Here is a 12,740-nt window from a genome sequence, read left to right on the forward strand (position 1 = left end):
GCTCTCCTGCCTAGCGACTCCGGCGCGTACTTGTAGACGCTGTGAGGAAGGCGTGTGAAGCCGCAGGCCTGGTCATAAATACAACCGATCTGGTTCCTTCAAAGATTTTCATCCAACATGTATCTTTCCTTCTGCAACAAATGCTGCCTGACCTGCGAGCTCCATATCCATCACCCGGCGTCTATCCGCATCTAAACGAACGGCCACCATGATTTTACTACTTCTCTCCATCTCTGAGCCCTGCTCAATGTTGAATCGGTGATTCTGGCTTAGCTGCCCGTTTGACAGCGCGAGATAGGCACTTAAAGCGCATGATCCACTCCCACAGGCAGGATCTTCCAAATTGATGGCAATCATACGAACGCGAAGCTCCCAAATCATCGCATCCCCTTCACTGTCTCTGTAGGAATTGAGCAGGCGGTAGTACATGACACCCGTGAAGGACGGCGTCCATCCTTCGTCCAGATTGAGCTGCGGGCTTCCTCCAGGAACAATATTGCTGAAGAGGTCGTGTCTTTTTGTAAGATCCACCAGAGCGTATGTAACTCCCTTCACCGTGGACACCGCCGGATGGGTGGTCTTGATGTCGGAGAGATCCGAAGCCCCATTCACACTAGCTTGTACAGCGCGAATTTGTTCGAGAGTGGCTTCATGTTGGTGAACGTGGATGTTGTGTGGTACACTCGCAGACACAATTTGGCTTTCTCGGTCGTACGTAACCGGAACGGGTCCCGCTTTGGTCATGATGGTCAGGGCCGTTGCTTGCTCAGTTGTACTGGCCAATGACTCTCGGAAAAGCAAATGGCCGGTTCCAATAATCGGGTGGCCGGCGAATTGCATTTCATTGACTGGTGTGAAAAGCTCCACGCGGTGGTTCTCGTCAACACTACTATGTAAGAATACTGTTTCAGAGAAGTTGAATTCTCTGGCGATTTTCTGCTTCTGATCCTGCGACAGCTCGCAGCCAATGTCAAGTTTAACAATGGCGACTGGGTTGCCTTGGAATCTACATGATCCGTCAGCGGATCTGGCTTAGAAATGTCGTATCGTAGCAACGCCTACCTCTCTTTGGAGAATACATCGAGCGTCACTAGTGACGAGTCAGGCATGGGACTTTTCGTTAACAACCAATCGAATCAATGCTTACCATAATTTGCCTGTGGTCGGGCCATTTTCGCGTTTGCAAGATAAATCTCAATCAATAAAAGACAAGTCAAGAATTTACTGGCTAATGTCAACCTCGAAGAACGGCCTCGGTCTTGTAGTTGGGCTAGTGAAGCTTGACAGGTGGGCCCGCGCCCTTCAAATGATTGCGACAGCTCAGTCACTGCAGGACTTACAGATTTCCCGCCGATGATAGCCGAGATATCAGGTTATTTTTTTTTAAATCGATCTCGTACATCATCTCGGTCGTTGTATGTGTTAGATGGCCGCGCACCCCCTCTGCGCTCGGGAGAAGCGATGGGAAATACTGGGACACGAAGCTCTTGGCGGGTGTCTGGCTTCGACGGGGATGGATGTGCTCATCGCGAGGTCCAGGATGAACTACCCCAAGAAGGGACAAACGAATTAGCTCGTCCTTCCCACGTCCGAACTTATCCGCAGCTGTTTTGCGCTGTCAAGTTTTCATGTGCATGCGGAAAACCGCGCTCGTTTGAGTCAGTTGCCGGAGACACCGGCGTGGTCTATATCCGTCCGTCTACGGATCTATAGACGCCTGCCGAGGCTACTGAGTTGTCGCTGCCACTGGATAGCCGCGCAATGCTGAACCGTATCCGGGCTTCCGAATTGATGCAATATAAAAAGCTCAGAGGGCCTCCCGTGATTGCGCTTAAAAAATGCAGACCTCAAGCTTCTATTACGGCCTCGAGCTTCTACTGCATTAGAAACAATGTCTTTCACCCTCACGAGTCCGGATCGGCCCCTCCATATCGGAGTGATTTTGACCAAAGGGTAAGCGAAAGTCGGCCCTCATCGCACACTCATCAAACACTTACAGACGCCATAGGACGACGGAAATGCTCGATGTCGCACCGGTGGAGCTGTTTACTTGGATGGACAAGAAATCCCTTCAATTCTTGAATTTCCCCCCAGAAATGATCGAAGAGGGCATTGATGTTGTCATGCATTGGATAAACGAAGACGGCCAGCCGGCGTCTATGAAAGGCGGCGCAAAGATTGTCCCAACTGTACGACGCCAACGAGCCGTAGAAAAGTTCCTGAATTTAACAGTCAGTCTAGGACTCTTTCACGACAGCCCCGGGTCTGGATATTGTCCTCATGGGGGCTCATGGTGTCTACCAAACCAGCGAGACGGAGAAGCAATATATCAGGAAGGCGTTCCAGGACTGCAGTGCGTTCCTGACAATCTGCGGTGGCATATATCCGCTCCTTGAAGCGGGACTGCTACCAGGGAAAACTGTGGCAGGGCCCAGGGTTCTTCTCGAAATGTCCAAGGGCATGGCACCAGATGTCGAATGGGCCGACAGGCGCTGGGTGAGAGATGGCAAGCTATGGAGCTCTAGCACTCTTTTAAACGGCGCCGACATGATGAGAGCTTTCGCCGAGGAGAATTGGGGCCGTCGTAGTGGAATGATGGAGGCGCTGTTGGATACGCTTCACTTCCCAAAGCGCGACGTGGACTTTCAGGATTTTGACGGATCCAACATATCTGTCGGTAGTACATGCAGTTTTACTCAGTGAAGCTGGTTTTTGTGCGTCATGGCTCTCATATAGCACATATGGACTCTATTTACATTAAATCACACAAATAAACTTTCTCAGCTCCGTTTAACAAATGTCTTCTCCATACCGTACGCCTGTATTTAGTATTCACTGCTTTCAAGAGTGGTTAGTTGGCATTGCCGGCCCGCACGGGGGTAATGGCGTCCTGACTTCAGCACCATGCCTCTAATGAGGATTCGTATTATGATTAATAAACAACCTTCTTTTGCACTTGGCGGCAATCATTATAACCACAATCAGAAATAGTGCACGAGGGAGCTCTGTATAGGTGCGGGTTTATGCTCTCTAGAGAGTGCTTGCCGAGTTCCCAGAGTCGGACAAGTGGATTTGAACCAGCTAAAGCCGAAATCGAGTTGATGGCGTTGGGTCGATAAGGATTAGCTGCAACGTGTGACGGCCAGTGCAGTGCGCAACTACCCGTCCTTGTGGACACCGCTGGAGGTTACATCCGAGCCTCACCGGAGGTAGTAGGTAACCGCCACTATTTAGCGACCCTCTATAACTGCTCTTATACAGTAATTCTATTGAAGAAGTATCTAGAAACTAGTCATCTTAGACCTGAAACAGGCATAGACCATAGACCATAAGCCATGATCAAAGCTCTCATTATGATGGCCGACTATGGCCACGACCCGACAGGTACACAGTCTCGTTCTCTTCGATCCGTATCTCACCTTACAATTTGACAGAGACTGCGATTCCCTATGCATCGTTTCGGGCCGCAGGCTTTGAAGTGAGCTTCGCTACGGAAAGCGGCGTGTCACCGCGATGCGATGCAAGAATGCTCGAGGGCATACTAGCGATTGTATGGGAGCCTCCTTTACACACACCCATTTTAGCCACTAACTCTTCGCTTTGAAAGGGAACCTCGCGATCAGTAAAATCCAAATATGCGTCCATGGCGGCCTCGCAGGAATGGAAAAACGCTCTAAGCTGGTCTGCTAACGAGTTCGATCTTTGTGCCTACAATCTCGTCTTCTTCCCTGGAGGACAAGATCAGTCGATTCGACAGCTCCTCGACTCAGTATCCGTACACAAACTGCTGCAAGCATACTTCCCGATGACTAGGAAGCCCAGCGCGAATGTCGTTGGGGCCATATGCCACGGCGTCAAGGTTCTGGCCGACACGAACAACGACTCCGGACATAGTATTCTCCATGGCAACGTCACTGCAGTCTTGCCGTCATTTTTTGAACAGCTGGCCTTTCAATCACTGAGACCATTCGTGGACGGGGATTATTGCAAGGTGTACGGAGCCGAGAGTGAGGATCTCGAACATGCGGTCGGTTCCCACACCTCGTCGGCAGCATATCCATCGCTAATGAATCACACTGCAGGTGCAAAAAAAGCTGCAACATGGAACTGATTTAAAGACTAGTTGGAGCCTTTTCCCGTAAGTACACGAAAGACGTGAAAACCAAGCGTGCCGGCCTAACACTGATCGTAAAAATAGTTTCGTGGTTGAGAATGACGACTTCAACTATATTAGTGGTAGGTGCCAAATTGATGCGCAGAAGTTATCTGAAAGGCTAGTTGCGGCTGTACAGGGAGGGTAGCGAGCCTGAACCTTGCAAAGCAGACCAGGCAGACTCAGCCGAAGGTGTCTGAAGAATAAACAGTTTTCACAATGACAATAAATATGGGACACGTCGATGATGCATCCATTGAACCATTTTTCATTCGCTCATCTCCAGTACCCTGCCTGCCGAAACCAAGTAAAACACGCAAACAATAAGGGGGGAAAACGTAGATCCAGTCAAGAAGAAAGCCAATACTTTCCCCAATCCACACTGCACAAAAGACAGGGCGTGGGGGATGCGCTCTAATTCCAAAGGTGCGGTGTCTGTACTCACCTCTCTCCACTAGTTCGTGTAATGCAAAATGGCAAAAACCAACAAAAGACGTCGTCCTTGCCGCTCCAGGCTACCCGCTATCGGCACCTTGCCTTTGTCTCTGCCTCGCTCTCCAGAGCGTGGTTCTCTTCTGTTCACATATATCCCAGGGCCAGCAGTGCCCCAGCACACATAGACAGCAAGCCCTCGAGGTCGATCCGCATCTTTCGTATTCCAAGCTTGCTGCGACAACGTCAAGACGCGCTCTTGACTCTACCGCCGGGCGGCAATGGGGCACGGCCCGGCCGCTACATACCTCTAATTGTAGTAGCCTGTGCCGCGGCCCGCAGTCGTCGGCTGCTCCTCTTCGTGGTCCTCAAAGTACGGGTGGTTGACGGCGCCCTTGGCGGAGATGCGGCCGGCGGGGTCGTAGACGAGCATGGCCTCGAGCAGGTCGAGGCCGGCCGCGTCGAGGTTGTGGCAGAGCGCGGCCGAGTAATCTCTCCTCCACTTGGGAAAGGAGGACTTGAAATCGGGATACGAGGTGACGCCGGGCCAGACGTCTTCCGAGGGGGTTCCGAGGGCACTGAAGGTTGTGGCCAGAGTCAGTAGATATCACAGAGTTGCAAGGGGGCAAATTTGCATGGCGCTCTTACCGGAAAATCTTGAAAATCTCGTCAATCTCCGAGTCGCCGGGGAAGAGGGGCTTGCGGGTGCACATCTCGGCAAAGATGCAGCCGACGGACCACATGTCGACGCCCGTCGAGTACTGGCGGCCGCCGAGCAGGATCTCGGGCGCGCGGTACCACAGCGTGACGACCTCGTGGGTGTAGGTGCGCAGCGGGACGCCAAAGGCGCGGGCGAGGCCGAAATCGGCGAGCTTGAGGTTGCCGTCGCGGTCGATGAGCAGGTTCTGGGGCTTGAGGTCGCGGTGGAGGACGCGGTGCGAGTGGCAGTAGCGGATGCCCTCGCAGAGCTGGCGCATGAACTGCTTGATGACGACGTCGCCCATGCCGAGGCGGGACAGGATCGTCGAGGAGCCCTCGGGCAGGGCCTTGCCGCGGCCGCCGTCGCTGACGGGCAGCGACTCCATGTACTTTTTGAGGTCGAGGTCGAGGAACTCAAAGACGAGGTAGAGCTTGTGGCCGTCGGCGTGGACAATGTTGAAGAGGCGCACAATGTTGGGGTCCTTCATCTCCTTGAGCAGCGAGATCTCGCGGATGGCGGTGCTGGGCACGCCCTCGTCCTCGGCCTCGAGGCGAATCTTTTTGAGCGCGACTATGCGGCCGCCGTTGGCGAGATCGCGGGCCTTGTATACGACACCATAGGTACCTGTGCAAGGGACAGATGATGGTTAGCTTCACGTTGTTGCTCTGTCGCTGCATGTCTGTTTTCGTTCGCGCGGCGTCGGTGGGAGCCTGATGGTAGCTACTCACCCTCGCCGACCTTTTCTAGCTTCTGGTAATTATCCATGATTGATTTGTGTGTGTGTGTTTGTATCTTGTCGTTTTCGTGCTGTGATGAAACAGGCCCGCCCGTTGGAATGGTTTGTCGTCGTCGTAAAAATAAAAAGGGAAAAGGAGCGTGACAACAAAAACAGAGAAGAAGTCGTAAAAGAACAGAGCCGTCGTCGTCGAGAGGCCACCCGGTACAACAAAAAGTGCTTCGGTGGGGTGTGGTGAGGTTTACGAGGGTAAACTTCAAGGGCGGGCAGAAATTAAATAGCAACCGGTCTAGCCAGGGTCCGTTCAATGTCGCACCACAGAGCGTTCGCGTTGGTTCATCGACACGCTGCAGGATCAGACTCTTTTTTTTTTCCTTTTGTTGACGTCTTTCAGCTGCTGTGGACAAATCTGTCTCACGATTTTTGGGTTTTATTCCTTTCAACGTTTGCTTTTTGTGTAGCTAGCCGTTTTGTTTTTGTTGCTCTTCTGTTTACTTGTGATGGCGGTGGCGGAGCGACACAACAGCTTCTTCAACAGCTTAATAACGAAGCGTGGGCAGATGTCGAGTGGTTCAAACAGAGCGAAACCTCAGCTAGCATAGTTGTATATTTTGGTCTACATGGAAATAGCAACGAGTTTCTGTCGCCTTGCGTATCGCTGCAACATGGTCCTCGTCCGCGTCATAATATCGTCCTTGGTCACCCCGCGCGTCGACGCGTTCTGGCGGGGCCTATCGATAAGGTATGCTTGTGGTGCCCAGCGACGGCCATTCTAATCAATCAACACCCACGCCTCACGACCTTGCGAGTTACACATGGTGCTGCAATATTGACATTGAGTATAATCCTGCGCTCAGCTCACATCACGCTTTAGGTCCAATATCTTGCTTAGCTTCAACTCTCCTCGAGCTCCCCAACCAGACGGCCCATACTGCACATCCGGTCGCGCAGTCACGTACCAATTCCACGCTCTCTTGTCCAGCTCGTCCTTTGTCAGCACGCCCGACCAGCTCTCCACGACAATTCGCAGAGCACCCAGTAGCCGTGCCAAGTTCTCCTGCTTCTCGTCATTCATGGCCGTCACCGTCTTCTTGGGCCCTCCTTCTGGCGTCGCCACCGACCCAAACGAGCGCAGCAAGTAATTCCGCGCGCCTTCTGGCCTGTGTATGCCCATCCCGACCGTAGACGTAGACGGGTTCGTATCCTGCGTATCGAGGCCCCATACGGCCGCTTCCCCCGCCACAAAGGTCGCCCCCGTACGCTGCCGCGCGGCGAGGGCGTCATTGACGCATTCGCGCATCAGCCGCCACCGGTCCGGTCCCAGCATCACGCCGCCGAACCAGCGCGTCAGGACCACGAGCGAGTTGGTGATGTTGGCCTCCTTCATAATGTCCAGCATGAATTTGCCGCAGCCGGACTCGCCGTCGTCAAACGAGGCCTGCTGCACCAGGGGCGAGTTGCCAAAGCTCGTGCGGATGGCCCATGCATTGTGCGACGCGCTTTCCAGGTCCGGACGCTCCGCCATGAGCTGCTTGATGAGACTCGGTCGCGTATTAGCGTTGGAAACCTTCGCTGCATGCGCCACAAACGTAGAGGCACGAGACGTCAGCGTCGCACTCGCGGTCCAGGTCTTTTTGTTCTCCTGCGGCGTGCTCGCGCTGCCTGTATCTGCGACATCACCCTCCTTGCTCGGTGCGCCCGACCATGTATAATCACCGCGCTTAAGTACAGGAATCTCGCGCCCCATGACGCGCACTTTGGGCTGGCCCTCGGCAACCGGAACCTCTCCGCCGGGCTTCTCGATGCCGATACTGATGGCCTTGCTTCGTGAGTTGGCGCTCACCAGTGCCTGTGCCAGGCTCAGTCTGCTGCTCGGTGGCTGCTCGGGCATTGTCACCCGGAGGACCTCGACGGCAAAGGCAAGCACTAGGGGCGCCCTGTTTGTCACGATGGTGGTGTCGCGTATCAGGGCCTCGTCCTCCACCAGCGGTAGCTCCATCGATGCCTCCAAGTCATCCGGCGCCATGGAGCTGTAGTCTAGGTCGCGTTTCGTAGGTTCTAGTTTGGGCTTCTTGGACGTTGGTGAAGTCACATCCTCTGCGCCGCGCTTGGTTGCCGCGGCGGGCTTCTTGCTGTGAGATTTGCATGCTGCGTGGAAGCCCTTGGCCAATTTCGCGTCTTTCAGCACATCCTCCAATGTCGCCAACGGTGCGTCTGCTATTTGTTCGATGCTGAGTAGTCGGTCAGGATTGTGTCATTTGTACTCGCCCCAACGTGTAAACCAACCTCTTGAGATTTTTGGCCTGAAGCGACTTGACGTGACCCATAGCTGCTAACATGGACACTTTACGGGCTGTGAACATGCGCAGGAGCTCCTGCAAGTCCCCTTGGCTCGCCATTTTGACAAAACCCCATATGAATATAATCTCCGGCTCTGTATCGGAAATTGGTTCCTGGATATATTATCCAGTGGCCAGCAATTATGGCGAATAGCCGGCAATCGCAAAAGATGATGTCAGTACAGGGTAAAATGAATTCACGTTGTCAGGCGTCGACTTGACGTCCACTAGCAACGACCCACTTATATGGAGAAAGCGCAACGCGGAATCGGCATCGAGGCCACTCGGGCCGTTGCGACTCCGCCGCATGCAAAAAAAGTACACTTTGACTTTTGGAGACAACATTCACTTACACCAATTCAACCCGTCGTCGACATCAGCCTCGAGCTACTCGGCCGACTCGCCCAGCAATCGATCTATCTACTGTATATAATAGCTATGCGCACCCGATGAACGCCTGCGTGACGACGCGCCGTGCCGCAGCAGCCGCAGCTCGCGCCCAGTGCTGCCGCCGCAGTGCGCACATCGACAATGGGCCTCGCAAGTCGCGCATCGCGCCAAAGTCGAAAGCCAAGGCACCCGAGCCCACGATGCCCTATAAACCGTATGAAATACCATCACCACCACCAACACCAATACCAAACCCCCGAAAACCTGACCAACCCAACAGCAGAGCGTCGCAAGCCCGTCCTCGACCACCGCCCGGCGCGAAATCACGATCCCAACCACCACCGCAGGCCGACACCCTCCTGACCGTGTGGCGCGCGACATGGCTTCCGCTCAGTGGCGCCGCCCTCGTCGCCGGCGCCCTCGGCTTCTACATCTTCGGCACGGCCGCCGCGACCCTCCGATCCTCCCCCTGCGCATGCGATGCCGACCACTCCGACGCGGCGCCCACCGGCCGCCCGCCCGCCCTCACGGGCGACAACGCCGAGCAGTTTGACAAGGAGCTCAACTGGCCCGAGTTCTGGATGGGCATCACGAGCCTCCGGCGGCGCCTCGCCGAGCACGCGCGCGGCGACGTGCTGGAGCTGGCCATGGGCTCCGGGCGCAACCTCGAGTATTATGACTGGTCGCCCATCACCAACGCGCTCGAAGCGGCCAAGGACGAGACCAAGGCCAAGAAGCTGCGACGCTCCTTCAAGGGCATCACCTCGTTCACCGGCCTGGACATCTCGGTCGACATGCTCGACGTGGCGCGCCAAAAACTCACAAAGACGGTGCCGCCACTGAAAGACGCGGCGCCGATTGTGCGCGCCTCGTCCATGGCGGACCACACCGGCGGGCAGCTCGCCTTTCTCGACGGACGTCTGCGCCTCGTCCACTCGGACGCGCACCACGCGCTCCCCGCGGCTCGCACCTTTGCCACCCCCTCCACCACCACCGCCAACAACAAAAAATACGACTCCATCATCCAGACGTTTGGCCTGTGCTCCGTGTCCGACCCCGTCGCCGTGCTCACCAACCTCGCCTCGGCTGTCAAGCCGGGCACGGGGCGCATCGTGCTGCTCGAGCACGGCCGGGGCTTCTTCGGGCTCGTCAACGGCCTGCTGGACCGGAACGCCGGCAAGCACTTTGAAAAGTACGGGTGCTGGTGGAACCGCGACATCGAGGCGCTCGTCGAGGAGGCGGCGCGCAAGACGCCCGGGCTGACGATTGTCAGGGTCGAGAGGCCCAAGGTGCTGCAGATGGGCACGCTGGTGTGGGTGGAACTCAAGGTGGAGGAGCAGACGCCGGCCGTGGCAAAGCAATAGACGCAATTTGGAGGCTGAGGCTGAGGCTGTACGTGTATACTAGTTTGCACTTGCAAATGGCTGTATATGTTGTACATGTATACGGGTCTGGATGCATGTGGCTGAATGTACGAGTACAAGTTTGGGTGGCTCCTGTACAACAAAATAGAGAGGCCTGTCTTCTGTACATGCCTGTTTTCATCTCACGAATCCATCGAGGCGAGTATGATAGGTGCAGTGAGTGGTATATTCTTTTGATGTAAACCGCTAAGCCGAAATAACTAAATCCATAAAACGCCGTTCTTGTAATAAAGCAAAAAGATATCAAAAAACCATTTTCCGTAACCAGTGCCTTTTTGTCGTAATCCAGTCTGAGCCAATTGCAGGGTCGTTGCCCAGTGGCAACGTTGTATATATATACATGTATATCGTAGACATCCGCCAAATAGCGTCTTCGTAGTAGCGCGCAGATGCGAGTATCAAATAAGTTTGTACAGTGCGAAAAAAAACATGGGGACTTGCCCCGGGGACGACGGTCGAAGCGCAGCTCATACGCATCGTCCCATCGTACATTCTATAGTGAGCCGAGGCTTAATAGGCGTCCAGGAGGCCATCGAGCTCCTCAATCTCGATGCTCTCGGCGCCCTGCTCGCCGCCAAAGAGGCGCAGCCAGTTATCGGCGTCTTCGTCTTTGCGACCAAAGGGACCAGCGCTAGGCTTAATAGCGGGACTGGCAAGGAAGGAAGTAGACGAGGCAGTGCGGTTATCGCCGAACCACATGTCGTCGCGAAAGCCATACTCGGCCAGAATGACGCGGTCAGCGGGGTCGACGACGACGGGAGTGGTCTCGGAGAGCTTGCGCTTGAGAACAACGTCGGCAGTCTGTGTGAACTCGCGCTCATCCTTCTCCAGAGGGGGCGAGTCGTGGCGGAAGTCGCGGGCGATTCTAACGCGGCGCGACGAGGAAAAGGAGCCGGCAGGTGTACCGGGGAGGAACATGTCGTCGAAGCTGTCCTCAAACTCCTGAGGAGAGAGATCAACCTCGGGAGAAGGGCTGAGCTCGCGGCGGCGACCCTCGGCGTCAGAGCCAGAGTCGTCGGTAAGGGAGACGGAGGGGGTGATGATGGCAGCGGGGAGAATGGGCTGCACCATGCTGGGGTCAGGAAGCTCCTGGCGAGGCTGGGTAGTGAGGAAGAAGTAAGTGCGACGGGGGTGGACAGTCTCGAGCTCCTTGGCCAAGGGGCAGGGAGAGGAAGCAGACCAGACAGGACGCTTGAGATATGAAGAGAGGCGAGAGGAGATGATGGCGCAAGGGTTGGCAGATCTAGTGATGGTGGGTTAGCACGTAGGAGAGACAAGAGGAGTCGAGGGGGCTTACTGTTGAACCGAAGTGAGAGTCTGACCGAGGACGATGGCAAGGTCCTTGACAAGATGGGGACGGTTGCCGGTCGTCTGTAGCTGAACAATGACGCCCTCGACAATGTCGTCGTTGACGGTGGACAGATCAATCTTGGAGACAGAGTCGGCGTCGGTCATCTCGATGCTGTTGGCGACGGTAGGGGAGGGAGGGGGGCTTTGCTCAATGGCCTCGGCGGGCGCAGGACCGATGTGCGAACGCTTGAGACGCTTGCTGGGATGCGACTCGGTGGACTCAGCGGCGGGCGCGGTAGGCGAGGTCGAGAGACGGGAGGCAGACTTGGAAGACGAAGCCGAGGCGGCGGCGCGAGCGGCGTGCGTCACGGGGATGTGAATGCCCAGGCTGGGCAGGGACAGCGACTTGCGCCGTGTGTTGTAAGGCATGGTGGGCGTGGCGTTTGCGACCGGGAAGAAGGGTGTTTGCGGAGGCGCAAGCAGTCTTGGGGGACGACGAGGCGATACAGGAGAGGGGTAGAAAGTGATTGGCGAGAGTTTGTTATTGTATCGATACCAACGTCGTTCGCTTAGGCGGAATGGGCGGTTCGCAGCGTGGGAGTTGGTTGAGGAGGGAGAGGTGACGGATGCGGAAGGGTAGGCGGGAGTGGATATCGCTAGCGGGAGACAAGGTTGGTGTTTTTGGGAAGCAGAGAGCGGCTACTGTTGACGAGAGGAATAGAGTGATGCAACAATAGAAGATGTAGAGAAAAACGACAAGTACCAAGCAAGCCTTTGACAAGGGAAGCGGTGATGTTGTGATATGTTTCGGAGAGTGTCGGGGGGGGGTTGTCTGGAGAGACAACCTAGGGAAGGGGGTCGGGATTGGATTTTGGCGGGCTGGTTTGGAGTGGTGGTGCAGCACCTTTTTTTTTTTTTTTTTTTTTTTTTGCTCCGGCTGGCTTGGGGAGGCAAGAGCTCAGGCGATTAGCAGCGGACCAGCAGGCCGGGGGGGTCCCTTGGGGCGCATTTTGGGGGTGGGCGAACAGAGGTCCGGAGGGCCAGCAAGCACGAGAGCTTTGAACTTTTTTTTTTTCTGCGCGGCTCCCATTGGCCGGCAGGATGCCTGCATGCCGAAGTGGGCCACTAGAACGTCAGTCTGCAGCACGGGCCATGTCCCGACCCCTGCACTTGCCTCTTTGATTTTTCTGCCTCAGTTTCCCCAAGGGAGAAGCATTCCAGCCAGCAGGTATAAGTTGTGGCATATATTGGCAGGATATCGGCGGCACTCGTAGGA

The 12,740-nt window shown here is 55.3% G+C and overlaps 7 protein-coding genes across 7 annotated transcripts; 3 read left to right on the plus strand and 4 right to left on the minus strand.

Annotated features, from left to right (window-relative positions):
* Nucleotides 1–108: 108 nt before the first annotated feature.
* LMH87_011370 (uncharacterized protein) lies at nucleotides 109–1,172 on the minus strand (the record flags this gene model as incomplete). The annotated part of the gene is made up of 3 exons (XM_056200502.1): nucleotides 109–1,006; nucleotides 1,063–1,090; nucleotides 1,148–1,172. The coding sequence occupies 3 exons, from the start codon at nucleotides 1,170–1,172 to the stop codon at nucleotides 109–111; spliced, it is 951 nt and encodes a 316-aa protein (XP_056052344.1).
* A 719-nt stretch (nucleotides 1,173–1,891) lies between these two features.
* Nucleotides 1,892–2,703, plus strand: LMH87_011371 (uncharacterized protein; the record flags this gene model as incomplete). Its single annotated transcript, XM_056200503.1, has 3 exons — nucleotides 1,892–1,953; nucleotides 2,009–2,189; nucleotides 2,242–2,703. 3 exons carry the CDS (start codon nucleotides 1,892–1,894, stop codon nucleotides 2,701–2,703), a joined length of 705 nt encoding a protein of 234 aa, XP_056052345.1.
* A 632-nt stretch (nucleotides 2,704–3,335) lies between these two features.
* Nucleotides 3,336–4,353, plus strand: LMH87_011372 (uncharacterized protein; the record flags this gene model as incomplete). The annotated part of the gene is made up of 6 exons (XM_056200504.1): nucleotides 3,336–3,384; nucleotides 3,435–3,550; nucleotides 3,608–4,027; nucleotides 4,083–4,138; nucleotides 4,199–4,236; nucleotides 4,340–4,353. The coding sequence occupies 6 exons, from the start codon at nucleotides 3,336–3,338 to the stop codon at nucleotides 4,351–4,353; spliced, it is 693 nt and encodes a 230-aa protein (XP_056052346.1).
* Nucleotides 4,354–4,607: 254 nt separating this feature from the next.
* On the minus strand, nucleotides 4,608–6,050 carry LMH87_011373 (uncharacterized protein; the record flags this gene model as incomplete). The annotated part of the gene is made up of 5 exons (XM_056200505.1): nucleotides 4,608–4,820; nucleotides 4,894–4,909; nucleotides 4,963–5,163; nucleotides 5,234–5,909; nucleotides 6,014–6,050. The coding sequence occupies 5 exons, from the start codon at nucleotides 6,048–6,050 to the stop codon at nucleotides 4,608–4,610; spliced, it is 1,143 nt and encodes a 380-aa protein (XP_056052347.1).
* An 824-nt stretch (nucleotides 6,051–6,874) lies between these two features.
* LMH87_011374 (uncharacterized protein) lies at nucleotides 6,875–8,420 on the minus strand (the record flags this gene model as incomplete). Its single annotated transcript, XM_056200506.1, has 2 exons — nucleotides 6,875–8,252; nucleotides 8,308–8,420. 2 exons carry the CDS (start codon nucleotides 8,418–8,420, stop codon nucleotides 6,875–6,877), a joined length of 1,491 nt encoding a protein of 496 aa, XP_056052348.1.
* A 389-nt stretch (nucleotides 8,421–8,809) lies between these two features.
* Nucleotides 8,810–10,114, plus strand: LMH87_011375 (uncharacterized protein; the record flags this gene model as incomplete). Its single annotated transcript, XM_056200507.1, has 2 exons — nucleotides 8,810–8,964; nucleotides 9,031–10,114. 2 exons carry the CDS (start codon nucleotides 8,810–8,812, stop codon nucleotides 10,112–10,114), a joined length of 1,239 nt encoding a protein of 412 aa, XP_056052349.1.
* Nucleotides 10,115–10,684: 570 nt separating this feature from the next.
* LMH87_011376 (uncharacterized protein) lies at nucleotides 10,685–11,893 on the minus strand (the record flags this gene model as incomplete). The annotated part of the gene is made up of 2 exons (XM_056200508.1): nucleotides 10,685–11,417; nucleotides 11,472–11,893. The coding sequence occupies 2 exons, from the start codon at nucleotides 11,891–11,893 to the stop codon at nucleotides 10,685–10,687; spliced, it is 1,155 nt and encodes a 384-aa protein (XP_056052350.1).
* Between the last annotated feature and the right edge of the window lie 847 nt (nucleotides 11,894–12,740).

Source organism: Akanthomyces muscarius, chromosome 4, assembly GCF_028009165.1.
Source record: "Akanthomyces muscarius strain Ve6 chromosome 4, whole genome shotgun sequence".
In the NCBI taxonomy this organism is placed as follows: domain Eukaryota; kingdom Fungi; phylum Ascomycota; class Sordariomycetes; order Hypocreales; family Cordycipitaceae; genus Akanthomyces; species Akanthomyces muscarius.